Raw genomic sequence first — 24,594 nt, 5'->3', positions numbered from 1 at the left:
CTGAAACCTTGTTGATACAAACTGTTTTCAGGGCTGTTGCAACTCCGTGAGCGTTGACAAGTAACCTGCTATGGTAGCTGCCAGTTCCAACTTCAGTTGATTGAGTGTCCTTAGATAGAGTGGGGTTAGAACCAGAGCTTCCTGATTTGCTCAACGTTACAATGGCTGATAGAAAGAGGAAAGGAGAGAGGAGCCTGTGCTAAGTGGCAGGCCCTGTGCAGGGTATTTTGTATGTACTGATATCCTTTTTAATCCTCATAGTAATTCAACAAGGTTAGAAATAATATCTCAATTTTGGAGATGAGAAATCAGTGCCAAAAGGAATTAAGTAACTTGCTGAAGGCTACCCAGAAAAATAAGACATGGAGCCAGTAGTCTAGTCCAGAGTCAAGTGCCTATTCTTTGATTACTCAGAAAACAAAAAGAATAGATGGACAAAATTATATTCAAGACCAATAGGAGGGTAAAAGAGAAAAGGCAGCAGTGGCAAGAGGTGACTGTCACTTTTTAAAATAGAGGCAAAGCGTTCCTGGTAGATGATCAGTTTTAAAACAGAATCAGTAAATATAATGGGTCTGCTCTTAAAAAGAAAAAAAAATTATTTAAAAATGTATAAAACTTAATAAAAGGGGGTTAGGCAATAAACTGAGGACACATGCCCCATTGTCTGAGGCTGCTGAAATCTCTCTCTCTACTCCCCATCCTAGGTCAGCTTGTATAATAACTTTATTCTAGGTAGCATTTAATGAGTATTTACTATGTTCTAGGTACTATTCCGGGCTCTTCATTTATATTAACTTACTGAATCCTTTAACAGCCCTATGAGCTATATGCTGTTATCACGGCTGTTATATAGATGAGGAAACTGAGACACAAAGGAGTGAAGTACTGGTCCAAGGTTATGCAACTAGGAAATATAAGTTGATTGAACCTGGGCAGTTGGGCACTATAGCTAGTGCACGATACCACCATGCTTACTGCTGTCATACGGGGAAGCAGCAGCCCTATTTCCATCAGTGGATAAGACAAAGGATCAGAATAGATACCAACGCTGCTATGTACAATTACAATTATTCTGATTAAGATTTTTGAAGTGCCATCCCTAGAGCTGTAATATGCATGAGACCAAGTGGCCTCCCATTTAAGTTCCCCTATAGCTATGCCCTTCTACCTGGACCAATAGTGGGCAACACCACAGCCAGGACTATCTCCAGAGCCTTGTCTTCTCCACATCTATCACCTGCCCCGAAAGACAACCCCACAAGGATCAGTGCCTCTGGATGTGTCCTATGCAAAATTTGGTGCAATCTCCTCTCTATCAGTTCCTTTGGCAGAGGCTGAAATCCTAGTAAGAAATGCTCATTTTTTGAAGTGTACAAATCTAGGGAAAATTGACTTTGATGAATATGGGTTGGTACCTTTCCTCTGTACTTTCCTACCAACTGGGTTTACTACGGCCATAATAACCCACTGGATTTACTTGCCTGTCTCATTCTCTCTATGATGAGCATGTCTTCTTCATTATTTTATCTCCTGACCCTAGCCTAGTGCCTGGCCTATTATAAGCACTCAATAGTTGTTCAATGAATTATATATAACTTTTATTGGCTAAGACTCTTCCTATCTTTCTATCTTAGATGAAATTTCTTTGAACCAACTTTTTCCCATAGCCAGCGAATGTCCAAAGATCCTAAGATTTCTGTCAACTCCCATGGTCTTTCAATATCAGGGTCCTCTCTGCTTCTAGCCCCTGTATCACTGATTCATCCCTGTGTCCACATGGACACAGAAATGATTATGGAAAATGATGCTCTCCCATCAAGTGTTTTGTAATACAAGTAGAATATTCTGCTAATTTTGAAGGGGGTGTTGGTGGGGAAAGGGAATCACATCTTGAAGCCAAGATGTCCCACCAACTCTGCATTTCTCTCTCTCTCCTCTGTCCCACCCTATGAAGCAATAAACAATTTTGTCACTTGGTCCCACCTGCTAAGGAACAGTTCCAACCACACCAAACTCTTCAAGATTTCATAGTCCACCCAGGCACTTACTAAGGTTTTCTTCCAAACAATGCAGGTCCCCATCTAAGCATAATTCTGGTCTCCATGTTAATAGAATAATATTTTTCTAGCTCCTTACAGAATTAATTAATATAAGAAGTTATAAAGTGACTACTCTTTTTCTTCTCTCTTTCTCCGATTCCTCCAGCTCAGTTTTCCAAAGTAACAATAATAATACCCTTCCTCTATGGCTATAAAGTCTAACATGGCTGCAAGTGAACAGTTTTGTGTTCCTAGGGTAGAGACATCACGGAAGAGGAAAAAACCTGTAACAAACAAACAAACATTTTTGAATACTTAGTATGTGTCGGGAACCATTATAAGTTCTTTATATACCTTATCATATTTAAGCTGGCTTAGAGAACTAAGTAATACTCAATATGTTCGAGGTCAGAGAGCTAATAAGTGGTAGAGTCCGGACACCTGGCTTCATCCTACTCTAAAGCCCTTATTCTTAAGCACTGCAGCCTAGCTTCACCATGGATTAAATACCCTGGACTTTAGTCATCAAAGCAAGCCATTTAGCAAAATTGCCCTCCATTTCCTGTTCTGTAATCAAAGGAGCAGTAACTCTAGAAATATGGAAGAAAATATAGATTCTTAAAGTAAGTTGAAAACTACTCTGTAGTTTTATAAGTTCTTCTTATAAGTATAAGAAGTTCCTTCTTATAGGGGGAAATTCAAGACCACTTATGGGGAGAAGATGAGAGAGAACAAATGGGTTTGCATTCCTGGTGGTAGTTTTAAATAGAAGGCTGCTGAGTGGGACAGCTCTTAATGAATTCTCCTCTCAAGACACTGCACCAGCAACTTGTGCCTTTTGGATTTCAGTTTTTAATGAGACTCTCCCTCCCACGCACACATACACACACCCCACACTCAAATATCACTCAACCAATCCATTTTGATTTGGCTTTCATTAGCCAGGTTTACTGGGGTTGGAACTCGTGAGAGGGGGGAGAAAGGTGGTTAATGATTCTTATTGTCATACTTGAGACTATGTAGCAAGAATGATTCATTTTCCTAATAGCTACCAATTTCTTTTTGTTACAGAGGTTCACCAGATAGAGATGGAATTGTAAGTATTTAAATGACCATTATTAGTAGGTTTGCACTTCAACCTATGCTAGTTTAAATTTCTTAAAGCCCCATTTCTTCTTCTTTTTTTTTTTTTCCTGCAAGGGGAAAAAAATTAGCTTAAATGACTTTTCAATTACAACTTTTTTTGTTGTAAATTTTGTAGTCATTGCATGGGACATAAATGCAGTCTTGGTCAAGTTAAACTTATTTATTGCATTCACCAAAAACCCTGCCCCAGAGTAGGCAAGCAAACCAGTCATCAATATGGTGGGTCAGAAGCCAGACAGTTCCTGCAGGGGCTGCTACCATCAACTGTTATTTCGTTTCCTATTTAATGATATAAGAGCTCCTTATATGAGAATGTTTTTCTCCAGCAGAGGCCACAAAGTCATAATGGATCTGAGATCCAATAAAATTGAAAGAAGCTCTTCCTCTTTCGTAGTTGAGCTGCAGATACATTTTCTATGTTAAATTCATTAGTAGGGAATAGTCTGGAAACCATTTATGCCTGAATTTACAGCCTGGAGGAGGAAAATGTGTCCACTGGGTTTAGATTCAACAGTAACTCTGATTCCTTGCTGGTCACCAGATTTCTTGCTTTTTAAAGAAATCTGTGGTGCATGGGCTTGGATTTATCTGAGTTGTGCTTATGCGAGTCTGCACCAGCTTCTAAAATGACTTCCTTCAAATCTAAATCAGATGCCTATTCAGAAGGTTCAAAAGAACAGCTGTTACTGAAGGAAAAAAAAAAAAAAGGGACTCGCATTAGGCTCATTGGGCTGAAGTGGGAATGAAAATAAACCAGATAGTTAAAAATATTTTCTTGAAAAATCACCCTTTATAATATTAGACCTAAATTGGGGTGTTAATTGTAGCTATGGTAGGAGTTTTTCTCCCATATTTGACTCAAGGTTCTTAGCTTTGGGACGCCTTTTGCATTCATGTAGTTCTCGCCATGAAATGTTAAGAAAGTAGACTGAAATTTATCAGACATTGGGTAACACTATAATCAAGGCTCTATTCAGCAGGGGAAAAAAAAGACCCAGAAGACTCAGCTTCTCCTCACCTCTTGCTTCTGGCTCAGAGCCCTCTCGTTAACTCTGTCTCAGGTACTCTCTGCTTCTGTGTCTTCTCTTTGCTTCTGTCTTGGTCCCCTCCGTGAGTTCTCTTGTTCCCTTCATTCTGACCCTTGCAAGGCTCTGTGAGATAGTCTCTGCTTTCCCTCCCTGCTGCTTCCAGGCTGGTTTGCTGTTTCTTGCTTCTCTCCCTGTGGCACCCTCAGTCTTGTCCTTTTTCCTTTCTCTAAAGCTCCTCCCTCCCTGCTGTTCATTGTCTCCCAAGGCCCCACTGCTGTCTCAGAGTTCTCTGGTCTTCTAGGGACCACGAGTTTAAATCTCGAGCAGAACATGCATCCCAGTGCTTGGCACAGTCCTGGCGGGCGTGTAGCAGGCAACTCTGAGTATGTGCTGAGTCAATAAGCCCAGCCATGATTCTGCGGACTTGCCCACCCTAAGTCAGGGCTTCATCCCTGAGTTCCCCGATCCTCCTTCACTGTCACCATTCTCAGTCACATCAAGTTATTTATCAGCAGATGTGCCTTCTTTGTTCCTTAATTGGAAATGCCATGAATGGTCATGATTTTAGGAAGGAAGAATTATTTAATTTCGATTTCTCAGGAAATAACACAGACCTGTTTGGAAAACAGGCTGCATTCGAAATAAATGCAGGTTCTCAGAAACAGGGTGTACAGCTTCCTAGGTAACTGGAAATTATTGGCCAGCTGCTAATTTTACTATTTGGAAATGTACCTTAAGTTTTCTCCACATACTATGGTCACCAAATTTTGAGAACGTCTTATGAGACCAGTGCTGTAGGGGTCCAAGTTTCTGTTCGCATTCAGTCCCTGAAAATCTCAACCTGATTTTCTTTCAAACTCAGACTGATTTCTTTAAGACCTCGTGTCTGTGGAGCCAGTCCACGTTTATGTGGCTGAGTTAGCTTTCAAATTATTGCTTTTTGAATATCTGAAGTGGAAATTTATGGTTTCACTAATGTGGTTCTACAAACTACAGGTTGTGGTGTGCCCATTTAATGCTTATAGACGACTTTGTCAATGCAGGGGCCACACGACAGATTTAACTATTTAAATTCAGTTTCTCAAAAATCCAGTGAAGCCCATCTCTGGTGACACTGCTTTTGAGGTTTTATCTACAGAGCCTCTGTGGCCAGGCTGCACGTATCAAGATGGGCTTACCTTGCTCCCCACTGGCTGAAAATGCCTACCCTCGGCCGAGCTGTCTGTCTCGATGTCTGAAGCTTCAGGCAACTGTGTGTGATGATGCAGTCTAACCCAGAGACAAACTCTGTTTTGTGCAGGATACACTCTAAGTTTTTCCTAAGCAGTTCAGATTTCCATCCACACCTAGACTGGGGTCACTGGGGGTCACGGCCGTTGCTGTGAGGAGATCTCTGCTCATCCTGAACACGTGTGCAAGAAAGGGTCCGGATTTGGAGCTGTCAACTGTGTGTGCTGTGTGTATTGATGTCTCCCAGGAAGGCTTTGATCCAGGGGAATATATGATGGAGCTAGCCTTTTCAGACGTCCATTAAAAATGCAACCATTTTTATTAAGTCTCTTTGGTGTGTCCCGGTGTCTGTTCTCTACCTGTAAATTAAGTGCCGGCTGAGTGAGGACTCGATCCACGTCATCCCTAGTGCCTGGGGTGCCTCTTCCTCCTTCCCTTCTTCTCCTGGCCTAGCCACACCGGCCTGCTGAATAGAGCCTCATTATGGGCCCCAAAGTCCACTCTTTGCTTCAAGAACCCTGCCAAGATTGGTAGGCCCTACAATTTGGCCTAGACATTATTTCTTCTATGGTATGCTTGCTGACTCCATGTGATTCTTTATATGTGTCTTGAAGAACAAACAGATCCTTTAACAACTTTTTTCTACATGAAAACAATCAATTGCAGCAGCCCAGCCCACATGAACCACCCTACAATAGCAAAGCAGAGTGCGCACGTGAAGGAGGAAAAAAAGTTTCGGTAAGGAAACAGATTTTAGTTTAAGATATCCAAGGGGTTGTAGAAACAGTGAGTAAAATCCCAATTTGAAATTTGAAGAAAACAACAGTAGCACTTAAGAAGACTCTTTCTCAGATAATATTTCCCAATTACTTCCTGAATACCCAGGGCCAATTTTTAAATCAACCAAATAGACTCTATATGTTGACATCCAAATATACTTTTAAAAAGTGATCAGGCATAAGAGACGTGTGATTCCTATGTCTTACACAAAGGATAGGGATTCCAATTTTAAAAAGAATATGCTATCTCTAAGAAAGCCTTGGCTGTAATATAAACACCACCATACAAATTGAGTAGTTGTTTATTAGGATAAGCACCACCTCAGTAACATCAGGAATTTGGCAGGACCTTGGCCTGTGGGATCTAATGTACTTGACAATGGACTTGGGATGCTGATCCTGTCCCAGACTATGCAACAACTATAACTGTGTTGTCCAACACGGCGGCCACATGTGGCTGTTTAAAATTCAGTGCTCACTAAATGTCCATCGACAGCTGAATGGATAAAGGTGTGGTGCATATATACACCACATCTTGGAATTCCACCATGGAATATTCCACCATGGAATATTACTCAACTATAAAAAAGAATGAAATAATGCCATTTGCAGCAACATGGATGGACCTAGAGATTATCGTACTAAGTGAAGTAAGCCAGACAGAGAAAGACAAATATCATATAATATGATATCAGTTATATGTGGAATCTAAAAAAAATAATAATGATACAAATCCTATTTACAAAACAGAAATAGACTGACAGACATAGAAAATAAAGTTACGGTTACCAAAGGAAAGGGGGGGGGATAAACTGGGAATTTGGGATTAAAAGATACACACTACTATATATAAAACTAGATAAACAACAAGGGCCTACTGTAGAGCACAGGGAACTATATTCATTGTCTTGTAATAGCGTATAATGGAAGACAATCTGAAAAAGAATATATATATATATATATATATATATAAAACTGAATCACTTTGCTATGCACCTGAAACATTATAAATCAACTATACTTTAATTAAGTAAATAAATAATTTTTTAATTCAAAAATAAAATTCAGTTCCTCAGTCACACTTCTCACATTTCAAGTACTCCACAGCTACTTGTGGCTAGTGGCTACCATATTGGACAGCACACATACAGCACATTTACTTCTTCACAGACAGTTCTATTGGATAGTGCTGTTCTATACAAAGTGAGTCAAGTCTGTCTCAATGGCAAAAAGATTATATTTAGGCAGTGTATCATGTGCCTTTAATACTTCTCACCAAGGAAAGCTATGTGGCCATGATCTGACCTTGGAAAAGAAGAGCATTCACGAAGGAAATTAAGAACTTTGATGAATGTGTAATTGAACACAATTGTTACTATGTTTATTGATTTAAACCATGATATTATCTGAGAGCAGATAATAAACCTGACCAAAGTAAAATACCTATTAAAACATGATCAACATTGCTGTAAGCCTCAATTATCTTTGAATAACAGTCATATATTCAAGTTGTAGAAGTTATTTATGCTAATTGTGGAATTTTAGAAAATACAGAAAAGAATTAAAAGAATAAATAATTATACTCCAAGAGAAAAATCACTGTTTATATGTTGATGAATAGCCAACATTGCTTTAAATAGTAAGCTTAGTTTTTAAATAATATTTCCCCACTTAACTTACATACTTCCTTGCTTTTTCACTGTTTTCCAATTGAAAATCAATAGAGCCATTACCTCCATATTACCACTATGAGCTGCTTAAATGGTTAAACCAGGAGAATTGTTTCTTCCTTGGAGTTTGACCAGATGAATTTCAGCCAGGTTCTGGATTAGCTTTAACTTGATAATATCCACTTGCAAAACCAAATATATTTGTAAGAATTCACTAGTATGAATGAGGCCAAATTGCCAATTTCTCTAATGAATCTCTGTGTGTGTGTGTGTGTGTGTGTATGTTTGCATATGTTTTGAATGTCTGCCCCAAAGAATGTATTTTTATGATTTGTTGTTTGTGTTTAGTACTTATGTTTAAAATGTTCCTATTTTAAAGGAAAATTTCTTTTTATAGGCTTTGCTTTCTCTTTATCTCAATCTTCCATTGGTTTCCATGGAAACTGGGAAATTTTCACTGAGCCCAGATCTAGAAAATTCAAAAAATCGAGGAACTTTTTTAGTCATAATGTCGGGTATATGTTGTCAGGAAAGAAACATACACACACATATATTTATTTTGTTTTTGTTTAGCTGAACATATCAACTATCTTGGTTTTGAAAGGCTTTGATTATGGAGATGAGCTTATCATGGAAGCAAACAACTGTAGAACTTTGAAAATTTTGAACTCAGTAGTTTATCTAATCTCTTTAGTTTTCAGATAACGATTCTTTGTATTGAAGAATTGTTTGATAACTGAAAGGTCTATTAATAGTACTATACTGATCACAAAATTCATCAGTTTAGTTCTTTGAGATCAGCTTAGTTTATTTGATTTCACCTTATTATACATTACATTTGTATTTTGAATTTATTATACATACTATCTAAGAAGGATTTGGAGAATTTTGCAAAGAAGACATATGCAAACAGATTGGTAAAGTAGAAATTTTAAAAGAAAGCAAATATGACGAAAAGAAAATAGGAACCATGTCCATTCATTATGAGAGAGATATTTTTTTATTATTAGATGGCACATTATTTAATGGACCATGTCCTCAAAAGCAGCTTCATAGCTCATACAGGTGCAGAGTTGATGTGGCAGGTTTTTAAAGCAACCTTTGTTCAAAGAAGAAAGAATGTCATTGAAGCACTATTTCAATGAAGGCAATTCTGTGAGAAGGTTAAAATGATGTAGTCTGACGAAGTACATTATCTTTGTCAGGAGCAAGACACAGACGAAGAGGGGTACCAGCCCTGTATTCTGGGGCGCTGGTTGGTGGATGTGGGGCAGAGTTGCTGCATTTGTAAATTCCAGTGCAGTGTTAGTGTACAGGAAGAGAGAGGAAGATAATGAACACATTATTCCCTAGGCACTTCACCCTTACTAAACTACTGCTAGTTCTTAGAGTGCCCACTCAACACGCAGTAAGTATTACTCAGTGATGATGGTTACTAGGTTACCTCTGATTTGGTTTTCTAGTGATCCTATATGCATAGATGCAAAGCTTTCTTCTCCTGCCTATTTGTCAAATTAAGTGTCAGCTGTTCACATTTTATTTCAACTGGCCTTCATTTGTGACTGCGAAATTACGTGTCCTGTCCTCAAGCCCCGTGTGTCACGTCAGCATCTGATGCGTGTTGTTGTGAGATCTGCGAGTGCTCTGTGACATACTGTTGCTCCATGTGCCAACTACAGGAATGTTGTTGAATGGACTGTCCATTACCAACCTCATTTGCATTTTTGTCCTTTGCTCACAAGAAGTAGAGAATCCCAGGAATTTCAATTTGGATGATGCCACATCCTTGCTCAAGTTCTTATGGCCATACATGCCATGGTTGTACTAGGGGCCAAAATAGAACTTTAAGACAACACTGAGAGGACAATGCTGATACCCAGTCACTTGTAATGATGTGTGCTCATGGAGGCTTAGGATGCATGGATGATAGAAATCCACTCTTAATCCTCAAATTCTATATTAATAATTTGGTAAGAAAAGCCACTTGAAAGAATATCAGCACTATTTTTAAAACTTACAGGCTGAATTAACTAATTTGGAGCTGATTTCCTTTATATTCTGTCAAGTGGGTAGTTAGGAAAAAGTTGAGTCAGTGTCAGAAAAGTTAAAAGAAGACTAGTTAATGGCTTGGATGAATACTCTTTGGATCTGTTGGAACTAATTGTATATGAGAGTAATGTAGAAGTCAAAATATTTCCATTTAAATGTGTATATACATCTGGGTATATCCCCTAAGGTATAGAGGATTAAATTATAACGTAGGTGCTGCTGACTCTCTAGTAATTGAATAAAATTTGAACAGCTAGTTGTTAATATCTCTATGCTTAGGTATCCTACAGTCTTTTGTGGAATAAGTGTGTAAGTTCTTTTATGCAGTGTCACAGCAGCTCAGTTTACCATTCAGTTACACCAATGTGGCTGCTTAATAGGCTGCTCTAATTTGTCTTTCTAGTGTTGGGTTTGGATAGCTCTTGCTAAATACAGATAAGAGTGAAGTGTTCTTTGTTTCTTTTTTTTTTCATTCAATTGTTTCTCTTCTAAACGTATTTTCAATTTTATTACAGAAGAAAAGCAATGGGGCACCAAATGGATTTTATGCGGAAATTGATTGGGAAAGATACGTGAGTATCAGAAGATTGTTTGTCTTTATAAATATTTCAGAATGTGAAAACGAGTCGAGGCATTCTTGTATTTAAAATAGGACACAGAAATAAGTGAAACACCTCATTAGGAAGTGCCGGCACAGTTAGCATGCCGGCACAGGTAGCAGTTAAGAGCACTAGAGTCTATTAGACCTGGGTTCAAGTCCTGGCCCCTCCATATATCACCTATGTGTGGCTTTGGTTATTTGCTGGCCAGCAAAAATGAAGTCAGTAGTTATTTTATAGCACTGTCGCGAGGATTCATTGAGCTAATTATTTGCAGAATATTTCAGTAGGCTGCCTAGCCTGTAATATGTGTTCAAAAAATGCTTTTTAAAATATTAACTCCAGATGTTTCAGTCCTGGTTATATTTCTAAGCGGCTTTCAGTATTGGGCCTTGATTTCATAATGTCCTAGTCCATTCGGGCGGCTCTAACAAAAATACTAAAAATTGAATGGCTTGTAAACAACAGATATTTAATTCTAACAGTTCTGGAGCCTGGAAGTCCAAGACCATGGTACCAGCAGATTTGGTGTCTGGTTGAGTGCCCACTTTCTGGTTCATAGAAGACACCTTCTAGCTGTAACCTCACTGGGGTCTTTTTCATAAGGTCACTAACCCCAACCATGAGGACTCCTGCCTCGTGACCTAATCACCTCCAAAGGCCCCACCTCCTAATACCATCACCTTGGGGTTTGGATTTCAACATATAAGTTTGGGGAGAATACAAACCTTCATACCATAGCTCATGATAATTATTATAGCCTCGTGGTACAGATTTTTCTTGGGTCAAATGACAATCACTTGTTGCTTCTCAAGGAGCGAAGGTGAATCCCAGCTGAGACCTAAATTCTCCTCATAATTCCCCCAGAAAGCAATTAACCTCATCACCACACACTTCACCAACCACAACAAAATGGACACAATGGCTCTTAGATTTCTAATCATAGAAAACGTGTAGACCATATTCACATCCAAAATCATTTCTATTGCATAGTAAGTGCCCAAATTCACAATCCCTACAGAATGCCTTTGTACTTATACCTTAGGTGACTGTCTGGCCCAGCCTCCCCTTTCAGAAGAATTAAGATTGATGTTAATGCTTTTGCACATTTGTTAATAAGAAGAATTTTATTTTTATAATAACAGCCACCATTTATAATATTATATGCTACTGAATTCTTACCACCTTAGAAGGTAAATACTACATTATCTGCATTTTAGAGAAAAGAAAACTGAAGCTCAGAAAGGTTAAATTCTTCATGCCACTCGTGCAGTCCAAAACATGTCATTCTGTCAACCTCATTACCTGGTCCTCTCTTATATTTGTTTCCCAGAATTGAGATCTTTTGATATTTTTAGCAGTTTAATTCCCTAGATCTATGATAGCCCCTATGTTATCCTACACCCAAATTGTTCACAAATAATGTTATAAAGGAAGTTACTAAAGATATTAAGGAAGGATGATTTCTTTTCTCAAAATTAACACTTTTTCACCCAGAAAGATTTTTGTTATGTTTTGTAGAATTCTTTAATATACAGGAATGGGATACTCTAAGCAAACAAGAAGCATGATAATTAAAATACGAAATTACTCATCAAGTACTTCTGCTACCCCATCTAAACTCTAAACCCTAGTGCTGTCCTGTCAACATGTAAGTGTTTAAATGAAGCAGAATTTCCCTCGAATTTGCTTGGTCCTAAAAAATACTCAGGTCACAGGAATTGTGTTTGTAATTATACACTAGACTCCACTTTCTCTAAGTAATAATAAAGGTTTTATTCTTAATAGATTATATCATCATGTTTTTGGCAGGGAAGGCCTAGGGAAGGATGTGGCCTTCAGGCAAAGCCCTAAAGTTTAAGTAGTTTAACTGACTGCACATTTGAGGGAGGAGACTTCCAGGCAGAGAGAAGGACATTTATGAGGACCCTGAAGTGGGAAAGAGCTTGCAGCAATCAAATCATAAACGTTAATAGTGGGAAGAAGGCCTTGTGAGAATCAGGCAGGGCCTTGTGGGCTGCACAGTGGTGCTGACTATTATTCTAAGTGCACTGAGAAGCCAGGGACAGGTTTTTAGCAGGAAAGTAACCTTAATACACTTGCATTTTAAAAGTAGCTTTGAGTACTGAAAGGACAGAGGGAGACAATAAATGCCCAATAAATGGCAGCTTTTCCATGGCGTTCAGGCCCTCTTCTCTCTCCATGGTCATGGTATGTCTTTTGCTTCAGTGACTCCAAAATCTCTCTCTCCAGCTCTGTCTTCTTTACTTCCAGGCCTATGACCTCAACTACAAGAGGCTGCCCTTGAACTCTGCACCCTTTTCCTCTCTCAGGCATAGAGTTGAGCCTCAAAATACCTGGGATCAAGGCCCAGGTCTACCATTTGCTGGGTGTGTTTCCTTGAGAAATGGCGTCTAATTCCTCTTAGTTTCCTCCTTGGTGAATGGGATAATTCTTTCTGCATATGATTGTTATGAAGGGACAGTAAAATAAAGCGTGGGTCACAGTACTTATCATATAATAGGAACTAAAGTATGAAAATTCTAATCCCAGTCATGCAAACTATCTTTTATCTTTCCTGTCTTTTTCCTAAAAATGTTATTTGCCTTCTGTTAGAATGAGTTCAGCCAGGAGTACTCCCAGAATTTGAGGATAGCAATCTCGGAGTCTTCTTGAACCTTCCATCTTCTTTTCCTCCTATGACCAGTCTGTTACTAAGAACTAACAAATTGTCCTTCCAAATGTCCTTGATTCTTCCCTTCCCACCACGAACAACTTGGTCATTTACTTAGCACATCTCACCTGAATTGATGCAAGCATCTTAAATTAGTTTTCCTTTCTCCAGTTTCTTCTGTCCCCAATATATCCTGAAGCATATTTCCTTAAGATTCTGCTTTCAGCGTGTCCTACCTTAATTGAGAAGCTGCAGTAGCCATATCAAGTTTAGACTCTTCCCCCAGCATGTTGCTCCCCAGCCCCCAGCCATGGTCTTCTTTTCCATGGTCTCCCACCATACAGCTTCCTTTCCAGTCCTGTCATTGTCACCATTGCCTCTCCCTTTCCCTACAGGAATCATACTGTCCATTCCTGCCTTGGTGTCTCCGTACAGGCTCTTCCTCACCCCTGACTCCCCTCTCCTCTCCATCTGGCCCGAAAGGCACACACAGACTCTCTAATTCTTCCAAACCTCACAAATTTCCTCTCCTTTCAAACTCCTATCACTGATGTTTTGTGTTTCGCATTTTTTTGAACTTTTGCTTACCAGAATACAGTCGAAAGATAATTTGCATTTTGTATCCCTGCCATGTTGCTCAGCATAGTCTTTGGCTTACAGGAAATGCATGATAAATTCTGTTTGAATGTTTTCTTTCATTGACAGTTGATTCCTAGTTTATTTTCCCAATAGGAAGAGTCTCCAAATATCCGTGAGTAAATATCTAAACATATAGGGCCCAGCACTCACCTCCAAAACAAGAGACAAGTCTATACCCTTAACTGGAAGACCCTTGAAGGAAAATGAATAATTCCTTTATCATTGTCAGGATAATAATTGCTTAATGTGCACTTGTATTTTATAGAACTCTCCTGAGCTGGATGAAGAAGGCTACAGCATCAGACCTGAGGAACCCGGCTATATCCTTTCTTTATATTTTAATTTTCATTTTCATTTGCTCTCAGCAGGGTGATAAATTTTGTATTGAAAAGGTGCCGAAACCCAAGCTTCTCAAGTCCTGTTGTCCCTTGTATTAGAGATGAATAAACAGCACAGAGAACAGCCTGATCACTAACAAGCAGGCATTTTGCCTTGCTCTATTCATAGAAAAGAGAGAGTGAGGAGAAAGAAAAGTTGTGCTGAAAAACAGTTGTACAAATTGCGGGTACTGGGTTGTCTGCTGAAATCCTATGTGACAACGTCACTAATGGTGGCTGGAAAATAGCTCTGACTTGTGCTTTGCCTGCAAACCATCTCTGGTAAGAGCAGGTCACACTCTGAAGCAGTTAAAAATCATCACACATCATCAGTAGAGAGGCCTTCCTGTCTCCACAGTAAGAGGAAGTTCCCGTGGGCCTGTCACGCCTGTCACTGTGTGTGCTGAGTGAGACACAAATGGCCAACTTTGTAACCATTGCTCCTTGAAATTCACCATCCTTAATCCTGCTCCAAGGAAAGGTGAATAAATTCTAACTCTTTCCTTCTTTACCCTTTGATTTTTGTTTGTTTTGCTTTGATTTTCTACCATCTAAGGATACTTCTGCTGCCTCTATGTGCAGTCACTCATGTCTTATACTCATCATTGCCTCCCAGTAGAAAAAAAGAGTTATGTATCTTTAACTGTGTTCTACCTACCAAAGGAAAGCACTTTTATTCTTCAAGCGAATCGGAAGAGGAAGAAGAATCACACAAGAAGTTTAATATCAAGATTAAGCCATTGCAAGCTAAAGACATTCTTAAGAACGCTGCAACTGTAGATGAACTGAAGGCATCAATAGGCAACATTGCACTTTCCCCATCGCCAGTGGTGAGTGGATTTTATTTCAAGCTTTGGTGAGGTTGGACAGAGAGCTGTGCTCTGCCCATACACGTTAAGTAGATCAGAAACTTCTTAAACTGAAGGCTGCATATGGTCACCATTTTATGAAGTCTATAAACCTGAAGCAGCTCGTTCTAGCCATGGAAAGTTATGCTCATTCTATATTGCAGTTTCTGTGCTTTTCAAAATGGTAAAAATGCACGAGATCACATTTCTTTTTGATGTTTTCCTGCAATCATTTTTCAAAGAAGGAAAGAATAACATAAAGATTATCCAGACTTACTCCTGAAACAATTAAAAACAATATGAAGTATACGAATTTACTAATAGCGATTTTTAAAAACACATCTTAATGTCATCTCTTATGATATAAAACATAAAAACTCATGGAAAGAAAACCAAGAAAATTGCTTTTTTTTAGGAAAATAAAAACCCTTTTCATTGCTAATGCTTCAAAAAGAAATATTAATCTAACATCATAGATCATAGTCTAAAAAGGTATTAAAACTCATAAGCTTCATTATATTTTATTATCAAATTGTCTTAAATAATCTCATCATTTAGGCACCTCAGATACAGGTATGCCTTATTTATATTAATCAAATTCGTATTTTTCTACAAGTTGTACTTCCTTCTCCAATTCTCATCTACTAAATTTCTCTAATTGCTGCCTTCTGAGTTCCAACATTTACAGTGTTTTCTCTGTAGTACTTGATAAATGCTGCAATTGTTTTCTAAAAATAGCTGTGAAGAGCAGATGAAGGCTCTCATACTAGGAGCTAAGATGTTCTTGGCTTCTTGGCATCTTCTTTAGAGAAATGTGCTCTCCCTGCAGCATTTCCCATGAACGAGGTAATTAATAAATGCTGAACCATTTTTGAGATGCTTCTGGAATATCTCGACTAACCTTTCTAAAGGAGTTGTAATCACCCATCCTTTGGGAATAAATGTTTGCCTGCCTGGGATGAATAAAGTCTATAAAGATGCCTTCTTTAGTGCTTAGTGCTTATAATGGCCTTTACCACTACGGTTAGGGTCAACTAACATGATTGCTAATAGTAGTCAACCACAGCAAATGATATTTCAGGTAATTTTTAATCATACTCACTTGAAATCTTAAGATGTTTTCTTGAAAAGGGAGGCATAACATGTATTAGTTTTCTTTCCCTTCTGCCATGGAGGGTACAGATTTTAAATTCACATGTTGGTCTACAATACAGGTGATTTCTAGTAATAGGGGCATTTTAACTGTACACAATTTCACTTTTCAGTTAACATCTTTCAAATCATTTTTTACTTGCTAAATCATTTTTTATCAATTGTAAAAGTTTATTTCAATGCCTGAAACCAGTTTATATCCACTTCTCTATAGAGTGTAATAAACCTAGTGGTCATTTGAAAGCTACCAGGATAAGTGTAAGAAGGCAAGTTCATGGGGTTCAGTGAACAAATTTCTGTGAAAGAAAGCTTATTAGAACGATCCCAGACATGTGTGGGATATATTTACTGAAAGCTAGTTGACTCTTGGAAAGGGGAAGTCCCTTCTATCAAAACGAATATGCCTGCCCAAGTCATTCCTCCTACCAGATAATGAGGGTACAGCAAGGAGAGTGGTTGTCACTCTGAGCTCTTCCCAACACCAGTTTTTAAAGTGGTATATTGACATGACGTGGCTGAGACTGACAAAAAGATGTTAGGGAAACAATGTTAAAACTAGATGGAGACACCCAGAGAAGTAATCCCAGGGTTAGGCAATTCCTGCAGCCCTGCAGCCCCACAAACCAAGGGATCCCCCCCGCCACTACTGCCTCCACACTCCCAGCTGGTTCCCTCTAATGTGAGAACCTGGCTCTCTCATTACTATGATTCCCAAAGAGTTGTGATTTTTGACATTTACTGTAAGAAAATGAGCTGTGATTGTTGCTTTAGGGAAAGGTAGGCACGTTTCTGGATAAACATAAGTGTAAAGAGCGATTGGACTGGAAACATATTCTTGGCTTTAGAATCCATGCCCTCTTCTAGATAACCCATAACCAAATATAGGTGTATTTCACCAATGACATAGGTAGAACTTTATCTCCAGAACTGGATAAATAGAAAGAACCTTCTGAAATCCAGTTAGTGCCATGATGAAAATGAGGAATGCTTTGCACAGCTTTAGATGTTTCCATCCAAGCAATCAGACGTTCACACAGCTACACTTAATTCAGGTACAAAAAGAGAAATAGGACCTATACCAGTTAATGATATATCAGAATATTTCATTTAGGCTATGGTTCTTACGCTACAAAAGCATCAATTGTTACACTACTAGAAATAAAGAAAATTCCAAATGGTAAGCTATTCATAACAATGTCTTATGTTGAATTTCTGATTTCTATTTCTTTTTAAGAATTTTAAGATAAAGTTGTGTTTCACTTGTTCTTTTCATCTATCTGTGAATATGTATTAATGAATTGTAACCCATTTGATATCTCTTATCATGAATTGATTTTCATTTTATTTGGGTAGGTTTCCTATATACACATCATGGTCAAATGACTCGATAAATGAATGAAATGAACGAATGGATGGATGAATGTGTCATATATATCTATGTGTATATACAGTATAAACAAACCTATCTGAAAATTACTCCTCCCCAAAACAAAGCTTCAGCAACATAGAAAATCAGGGTTTTAGCTACTGGCAAAAATCCTACTCTACAGGCAAATGAACATAATTCCAGTCTAGATCTCATCTGGGTCCTTGATTTTTATATAGAAATCAAGTATAGTATGGACCAGGACAAGGCCAAGCACCAAAAAAGAAGACAGGAGGATGCAGAGGTCAACTCACAGGCAAAAGATGTTAATTTCTATTCTTATCATGTTGTGGTCTCCTAGTAAGATATCATGCTGATATGGTAAAGAAGGAAAATCACCCATGTTTCAGTTGTTGATCTGGGATCTGTATGAGTTAGAATATTGGTAGAGCTGCTTTAACAGAAACCAAAATAGTCATGGCTTTAAAAAAATGGATGATTTATTTCTATCCCACAAAAGAGTCAAAGCTGGTAGGCAGTCCAGATGGGTAATAGAGTCTTGCTCCAGGGGTCATTCAAGAACCCAGGAACTTTCTGTATTATTGCTCTACCTTTTCAAGGATGCTGGTGCCTTACCATCACGAAACACCTCCATGTTCCAGCCTTGGGATGGAGGAAAGGGAAAATAAAAGGCAAGTGGTTTCTTTTAAGTGTTGAATTCAGAAGTTGTACCGATCACTGCCCCCCAGATCCCACTGGCCATAATTTAGTCATATGGCCATATTAGCTGGAAGGGAGTCTGGGAAATGTAGTTTTTGGCTGGATACACATATAACCAGCTAAAATTCAGGGTTCTGTTACTAAAAGATAAAGGAGTGAATGGATATTGGTAGATATTGACACAGTTTCTGTGCCACTATATCTTAAATAATCAGATAAATTTGGGGAGTTATTGGAAAATGGGATTTCCTCCCCATCTATCTTAAAATTATTCCCAGAACCTATTGAAACTAGGAAGTTTCCTTTTAGAGAATTCTAATCACTAATTTCTAAATACCAGTTATGTTATGCTATGTGTTAGCCAGCAGAAGGATGAAAAGAAACAAACTTAAGTAAAATACCAACTTATTTGGTTGATAGAGATGCCTCCAACAGTAATAGTGCTCCTTCTGTCTTACAACGTTCACTGCGTTTTGAGGAAGGCTGTTTCATTGTTGAAAGAAATTTATTAAACCCAAATGCTGTCTCTGTGTAACTTTTGTTCATGTTATAGTTGTGCTCTTTGGAGGATGAAAAAAGGACAGAGTCCCTCCTTTTCTCAACAGGTTTTCCGTGCAGCATGCTGACTCCAATTCCAAGTTTAGTGTGCAGGATGTTGCGCTCAATACCTGTGGGGTAGGGTGGGCAGAGGGAGAAGTTAAGCTGTTTTGCACATCCAACAACAGCCTAAGCTAATCACATGGGGAACTTGTGAGCTAGAATGACCCTTCCGGGTTGTCCTGGGTTTAGCTGAGATCGATAACCTTTATACAGCTAGTGCTCCAATATGGGCAGGCTAAGAAAGGGGCATGACCTTCGCCAAGGTGGCTCTCTGCAGCTGAGTCAGATCCTGAAGTGTTGACAGTTGAAGGCTGTCTGCCAATAGCACTCCTAACAGCTGTGGGAGAAACCCTTCTGAAGACAAATCTACATGGCATATTTTGGCACCTCTTGTTACCACATTCTTTTCCAAGTGCTTTCTGGCCATTTGTATAAATAATTTCTTCTAGAATCTTGGGTTAATAGGAGGTAGCCGTATAATAATACCCAGGTCTGCCATGTTCTACCTATGTAACCTTAGATAAGTCCTATAATTCTTCTGAGCTTCTATTTCCTTTTCTGTAAAGTGAGGGTAATAATGGTCCTTATGGAATTTTTCTGTAGATTATGGTTGGTCTCTGGAAGAATCAAATCTTCTTTGACTTTTTGTTCCCTGTGCTTAGCACAGTACATGGCACACGTTGGGCGTATAGATAGTTATTCAATAAATGAGTGAATGAAGAAAGCACACAGAATATCCTAGTAACAGTACCTGATGTGTACATAGTACTTTGCAGTTGTTTGTTTCTTTATTCCTGGTTGTATTGTTCAGGGTTCTCCAGAGAAACAGAACTAACAGGATATATGTATATATGTGTATAGATAGATGAGAGAGAGAGAGAGATGATGATGATAGATTTATTATAAGAAATTGGCTTCACGTGATTATGGAGGCTGAAAAGTCCCACAACATGCTGTCCACAAACTGGAGACCCAGGAAAGCTGGTGAAATAATTCAATCTGAGCCTCAACCCGGAGAACCAGAAGACTTGATGGTGCAAATTCCAGTCTGAGGGCAGAAGATGGATGACAAGGTGTGTCCCAGCACAAACAATGAGGCAGAAAAGGGGGGTGAATTCCTCCTTTGTCCACCTCTTTTCTATTCAGACCCTCAATAGATTAGATAATGCTGACATACATAGGGGAGGGTCACCAATTCAAATGCTAATCTTATGTGGAAACACCCTCACAACACACTCAGAAATAATGTTTAATCTGGGTACTTGATAGCCAATCAAGTTGACACATAAAATTAACCATCACACTAATATGTATGTATGTATGTATGTATTTATCTATATCTGTATATACATAATTTTTTAATCTAACTCTTGACCCTTTATTGAGAGTCATGGCTTTGCTCCCCCATTTCTAGTCCCCTGCCCTAAAAGCATTCTGTCTTTTCATATCCTGGATTATAATGTATCTGTATCTCAAGTCTTGAATTCAGTTAAAGAGGTTTGGGCAGTCTCTTGCCTATCTTAGACTTTAATTTTGAACCAAATCTCCACCTTTTAGAGGAACTACTTTTAAATCAATTTTTTCCATACTGGACATTTGTGATTGATATTTCTTTAAACACAGATAGAAACTTTGTACTTAACCCCTGAAGGACCTAGCATACAGTGCCAGCTTATTTTACAGGAAAGATATTAGAATCTGTTAGACCTGAACTCAACCTCTTGCAAACTTAGGCAAGTTTCTTAAACCTATTTGAGTCTCAGTTTCTTCATGTCTAAAATGGGAATAAATGAACACCTACCTTACACGGTAGTCCATCTCTTTCTGCTAATAAAATGTAAAGATCTTTCCTTTAAAGGAGAAGATGGAAGCAGAGATGTGAGATAAAGAGTTCTGCGATCTGCTTCCCTTGATACCACACTCCCTACATTCAGGGTAGAAGCAAACCTCTACTATATCTTCCATGAGTGGTTTTGTCCTTAAAAAGTAAAAATTTCTCAAAGGGGCTAAATAAATTAACGGGTGCAAGATTGGACTATAAGGAAATATGCCTTTATAAAAACAACAAAATGAAAATTCAATACACAATGGAATACCATTAATTCCCTTTAAGATAATTTGGGGGAGATACAAATAGACACTTATTCCAACGATGTCACAATTACTCAAATAACTGGGCTCTGCCTCTTACCTGGGGTTGCTTTGCGCAAGTTACAAAACCTGAGTCATGGTTTCTTCATTAGTAGGTGAAGATAACTCCCATACCTACTTCACAGGGCTATTGTAAGGGTGGCATGAGTTAATATAGAAAGCACTCAGATGCTACATTTAGGGATTATTTGATTGTTGTTATTAGAATTGTCTGCAGAGCCTGGGGCATATTTTTAAGAATATCATTAATGGTGATAAATCAGAAAACCCAAATGACCAAAAGTCATTTAGAGCCAAGACCAGCAATTACTCTGAGTATCAAACTGGGAAAATGTGTTAATAAAATAATTTATTTTGTGATGCCTGTGGATTGGTTTTGAAGCTCATTCCAGAAGCATTCCTATTTTAACATTCCTAATTTTGTTTTAACAAAATCCCTTGAATAAGTGTGGTGCTTCTTCAGGAGACCGTACTGAAGGCTAGCATTCCTAATGGGATCCTACATTGTGCATCCCCACCAAATTTATTTCATGGAGAAATGACATAATATTCCAGCCCTCTTCGAATCAATTCACCGAATATTTGGTAAGCACCTTCTGTGTAGCAGGCACTGAGAGCTAGCATCAGAAATATTGGACACACTTGGTCCAACCTTCGTGCTAACTAACTACAAGCTTATCAGAAAACAATGTATAGCTGATGTCACAAGCGGTACATAGAGGTTGAACTTCCCCTTGTGGTCCTGTCTTCACTCAGTCCTGATTGAATATGTGGGCCTATTCAGCTTCCCCTCTGGCCTCCATTTCACAGTCTCCTGACTTCCTCACCCCTCTCAGGATCTCAGAGGTAGACATCTCCGTTTCTTCCAGAACCCACAGGGACACATCTTCAGCGACATGCTTTGCTCCCTAGGTGCTTTGAATCTTGTGGCTCTCATAGCTTTCCTGGAATTGAAAAGACAGATGCTATATTTTAATTCTTGGTGCAATATCATCTTTTCCTTGTGTCATGAGCTGCCGTTGATTCCTTTACTTTTGTCCTTTGGTGAGTCGAGTATCACTGCTGACTTACCTTGAGAAGTTGTCCTTAACTAGAAGCATTTAGTTCTACACTGATTACAAATTTTTGCTCTGGGACAAGTCAGAACTAAGTTTGCATTCTGGCTCTGCACTCATTATCCACATGATCCTGGGTAAGTTACTTAAACCTTTAAGCCCCAGTCAAGGCTTAATCAGGTGTAAAATCATTTTAATAATACTATTCATCTCATAGTATCCTTATAAAAATTAAGGAAGTAGTGCATGTAAAATAGTTAGTACTTTGTAAGTATATTTATGTAAGGCCCAAAGGAGTTGCTTAGTAAATGATAGCTATTTTTAATCAGAACAATGGAGTGTGTCTCCTGGTGACTACTCATAAACATCCTTAAGGTCAGAGACCACTTAGAGAACTTACGATGGCGATGGTGTTGCTGGTTGGCAGCTATGAAAATTTGCTTACTGATTGTGTTTCAGCTGCTTCACATATGTTAATTAATGTATCCACACAACCACCCTATGAGATAGGTACTATTATTACCCTCATTTTACAGATGAGAAAACTGAGGCATAGAAGAATTAATTAATTCACCCAAGATGTCACAGCTAGTAAGTGAAGTTGCTGAGATTTAAACTCAGAAGTTCTGGTTTCCAATTCAAAAATTTTACCCACTATATTATACTACTTTTGATGAAAGCTACTGTTTCTCTTTCCAGAGGAAAAAATTAAAATTTCAATAACTCATACAAAACATTTTACAAATAATTTCTGATTACTCACAAACCCTTTGAAGGCTATCACTATAACGGTGCCTAAAGAGCCCATGTCAGTCTACATACACTCTCTCCTGTGTTCCATGTGACAAGAGAGCAAGGCTGAGCTGATAGGTCAGTCAGGCTTAACTGCTTCTGTGTCACCTTTGTTTTAAATGTTAAAGAAAGACACCTTCTTTTTATATGACTCATATATTTCAGTTCCCCTAATCAATCAATCAGCAAGCATTTTTTATATGGATGGTTCATTATAATAATGGTTCATGTTTTACAAAAGCTGTCATGATCAGAAAGATGTAATGAGCCAGCTACACTGTTAAGTAGGCAGGGAGGTGGTGCTCACCTTATTTTACGGAAGACATCAACTCCGAAAGATCAAGAGGCAGCTGAAGTTTCGAGGGCCAGGACTTGAACTCCAGCATCTGCCTCCTTTCTGCCAAGTTAAAAACACAGTATATTAAAAAATAAATAAATAAATAAAAACCACCACAGTATATTTTCTCATCTACATTGAATCAGGGTCTGTGATTCAATTATTTTTAAATTCCTCTCAACTTTAATACTCTGCTGTGCATATTCTGGCCCAAGAATCTCTACGGGAAGTGCTCTGTTTTAGGGGCAGGTTGATGATATAGAAAGGGGACCAAGAAAGAGAGCACTTCCTTGAAGCCCATTGGTTAAGTAGAGAGAACACAGGCTTTTGAGTCCGTATCTTATTATCTCTGTGTCCATGGGCAAGCTCCTTAACTCAGCATCTCAGTTCCCAAGTCTGTAAAATGGGAACAGTAATGCCTACCTTCTCAGGACTGATGTAAAGATGACATGAGATAATGTTGCAAAATGCCCACTTCAGTGCCTATCACCTAGGAAGGGGCTCTATAAGTATCAGTTCCCTTTTCAGCTCCATTTCTCTCTTCCTTAAGTTCAGAGACTTGTGGGAGGAAGAAAGAGAATAAAAATAGCGAGGGAGGACTTGAGCAAAGTCAAGGAGAAGAGGGTTGATAGAAATGATGAGAGAGTAGGAGTTGACCTAGCCTGGCATGTGTGCTACTGCCTCCTCTCTTTCCCCTGCAAAATTCAGTGATACAAGGAATTAAAGAATTTGACATGGAGTTATGAAGGGGCAATTAGTTTAATCTTGTTCCTGGAGATTTGCCATCCATAATGGAGTTATTTAATCAAAAAATCTGGGGAGGGAGAGATAGCTTTTAATTGAGGACAGTCTGGTGCTGTTTGCCTATTCCAGGTGCCCCCCCACCCCCAAATTAGCCTGCCAGCGAGCAAAATCCCTGAATTTGCTGCTGCTTGGTAACACCACCCCCTTTCCTGTCCTCACTTGGGCAGAAGGTTCAGCACCCCATTGAGTTCAGTATAAAACAAAGAGTCATCTGTGAGGGAGGAGAGCTCCAGTCTCCTACACACTGGCATTCACTCCTGGTAGAAACTCAGCACGGTGCAAGGGGAAGGTAAAGATTGCATGCATTCTGATGCTAAGCGCTCAGCCCAGACCTCCAGTGCAACGAGTTGGAGGGGAGAGGCTCAGCTTGGCTTCAACGCATCAAACATGATTTGGGTTGGGATTAGATCAGGGATGTCAAGCATGAAGCATATAAACTGCCACTCCCCTTCCAAACCCTCAGCAGACATTGCAACTAGATCCCACATCCCAGACGTAGTCTGAGAAGCCCCCTCTAGACAGAGCTGCAAGCAGCC

General features: G+C 38.8%; 1 protein-coding gene across 1 annotated transcript in view; it reads left to right on the top strand.

Annotated features, from left to right (window-relative positions):
- Window positions 1-24,594, top strand: part of SGIP1 (SH3GL interacting endocytic adaptor 1) — a 209,902-nt gene that overhangs the window by 99,128 nt on the left and 86,180 nt on the right. Inside the window, exons 4-7 of the mRNA XM_082667976.1 lie at window positions 3,114-3,138; window positions 10,460-10,516; window positions 14,122-14,176; window positions 14,888-15,063. Coding sequence (XP_082524102.1) covers window positions 3,114-3,138; window positions 10,460-10,516; window positions 14,122-14,176; window positions 14,888-15,063 — 313 coding nt within the window. The remainder of the gene's footprint in view (window positions 1-3,113; window positions 3,139-10,459; window positions 10,517-14,121; window positions 14,177-14,887; window positions 15,064-24,594) is intronic.

The sequence above is a fragment of the Grampus griseus genome, assembly GCF_964374135.1.
Source record: "Grampus griseus genome assembly, chromosome: 1".
In the NCBI taxonomy this organism is placed as follows: domain Eukaryota; kingdom Metazoa; phylum Chordata; class Mammalia; order Artiodactyla; family Delphinidae; genus Grampus; species Grampus griseus.
Note: the sequence above shows the minus strand (reverse complement) of the source record. Positions and strands in the feature narration are given on the sequence as shown.